Source organism: Haliaeetus leucocephalus, unplaced genomic scaffold (genome assembly GCF_000737465.1).
Source record: "Haliaeetus leucocephalus isolate CR32 unplaced genomic scaffold, Haliaeetus_leucocephalus-4.0 Scaffold110, whole genome shotgun sequence".
NCBI classification, from domain to species: Eukaryota; Metazoa; Chordata; class Aves; order Accipitriformes; family Accipitridae; genus Haliaeetus; species Haliaeetus leucocephalus.
This window is the reverse complement of record NW_010972546.1, coordinates 1649231-1649996: the sequence shown is the minus strand read 5'-3', so window position 1 is coordinate 1649996 and position 766 is coordinate 1649231. Positions and strand designations below refer to the sequence as shown.

The window sequence follows — 766 nt, the reverse complement described above, 5'->3', positions numbered from 1 at the left end:
CCCCCCCCCACCCCCCCGACACAGGCCCATCCGTGGGGGGGGGGCTGCAGGCAGCAGGGTGCGTGGCCGCGCACACGCGTGTGAGCTGGTCCGGGTGCCCACGGGCACGTGTGAGCACAGAGATGTGGGTGCGTGTGCCAGCAGCCCCCCCCCGCCATCCCCGTGCACACGGGGTCCCCGGCCCCCAGGGGTACACTCAGTGTGCCCTTTTTTTTCCCCCAAAACCCCTGTTTTTTCCCCCAGGCCACGTCTTTCCACCGCAATTTCAGCTCACCCCTGCTGCTGCCGGAGCAGGGGGGCTCCGGGCAGGGTGAGCCCCCCCCAGGTGAGCCCCCTCACCCTGGCTGCATCGCAGAGCCAGCCTGCACCCACCCTGGGGCGCGCCTTCTCCCTGGGGAGAAGGTTGGGGGACGCCTGACACCCCTCCTGTGTGTCCCCCCCCGCAGACCCCAGTGCAAAGGTGGACCCGGTGTACGAGGCGCTGCGGTTCGGCACCTCCCTGGCACATGGCACCGGCCCCGCGGACCTGCCCCCCGCTATCCAGGTACCCCCCAGAACTGGGGAGGGGTGGGGGGCAATGTGGGGGTGGAGGACCCCCCCCCCCCGAGCCCTCCCTCTGCCCTAGGGTGACAAGGCAGCAGCTGGGGAGGAGAGCGGGGACCCCCCAAGCAGCGGTGGGAGCCCAAGCAGTGGTGGTAAGGGGGTGACATTGGGGTGGGGGCCAGGGTGGGGGTTCAGGGCTGACTTTGCCCCCCCGTCTGTCTGT

The 766-nt window shown here is 70.9% G+C and overlaps 1 protein-coding gene across 1 annotated transcript in view; it reads left to right on the top strand.

The window, feature by feature from the left end:
• STAC2 (SH3 and cysteine rich domain 2) overlaps positions 1-766 on the top strand; it is a 1677-nt gene that overhangs the window by 427 nt on the left and 484 nt on the right. Inside the window, exons 3-4 of the mRNA XM_010585697.1 lie at positions 244-325; positions 447-544. Of these exons, the coding sequence (XP_010583999.1) occupies positions 244-325; positions 447-544 (180 nt within the window). The remainder of the gene's footprint in view (positions 1-243; positions 326-446; positions 545-766) is intronic.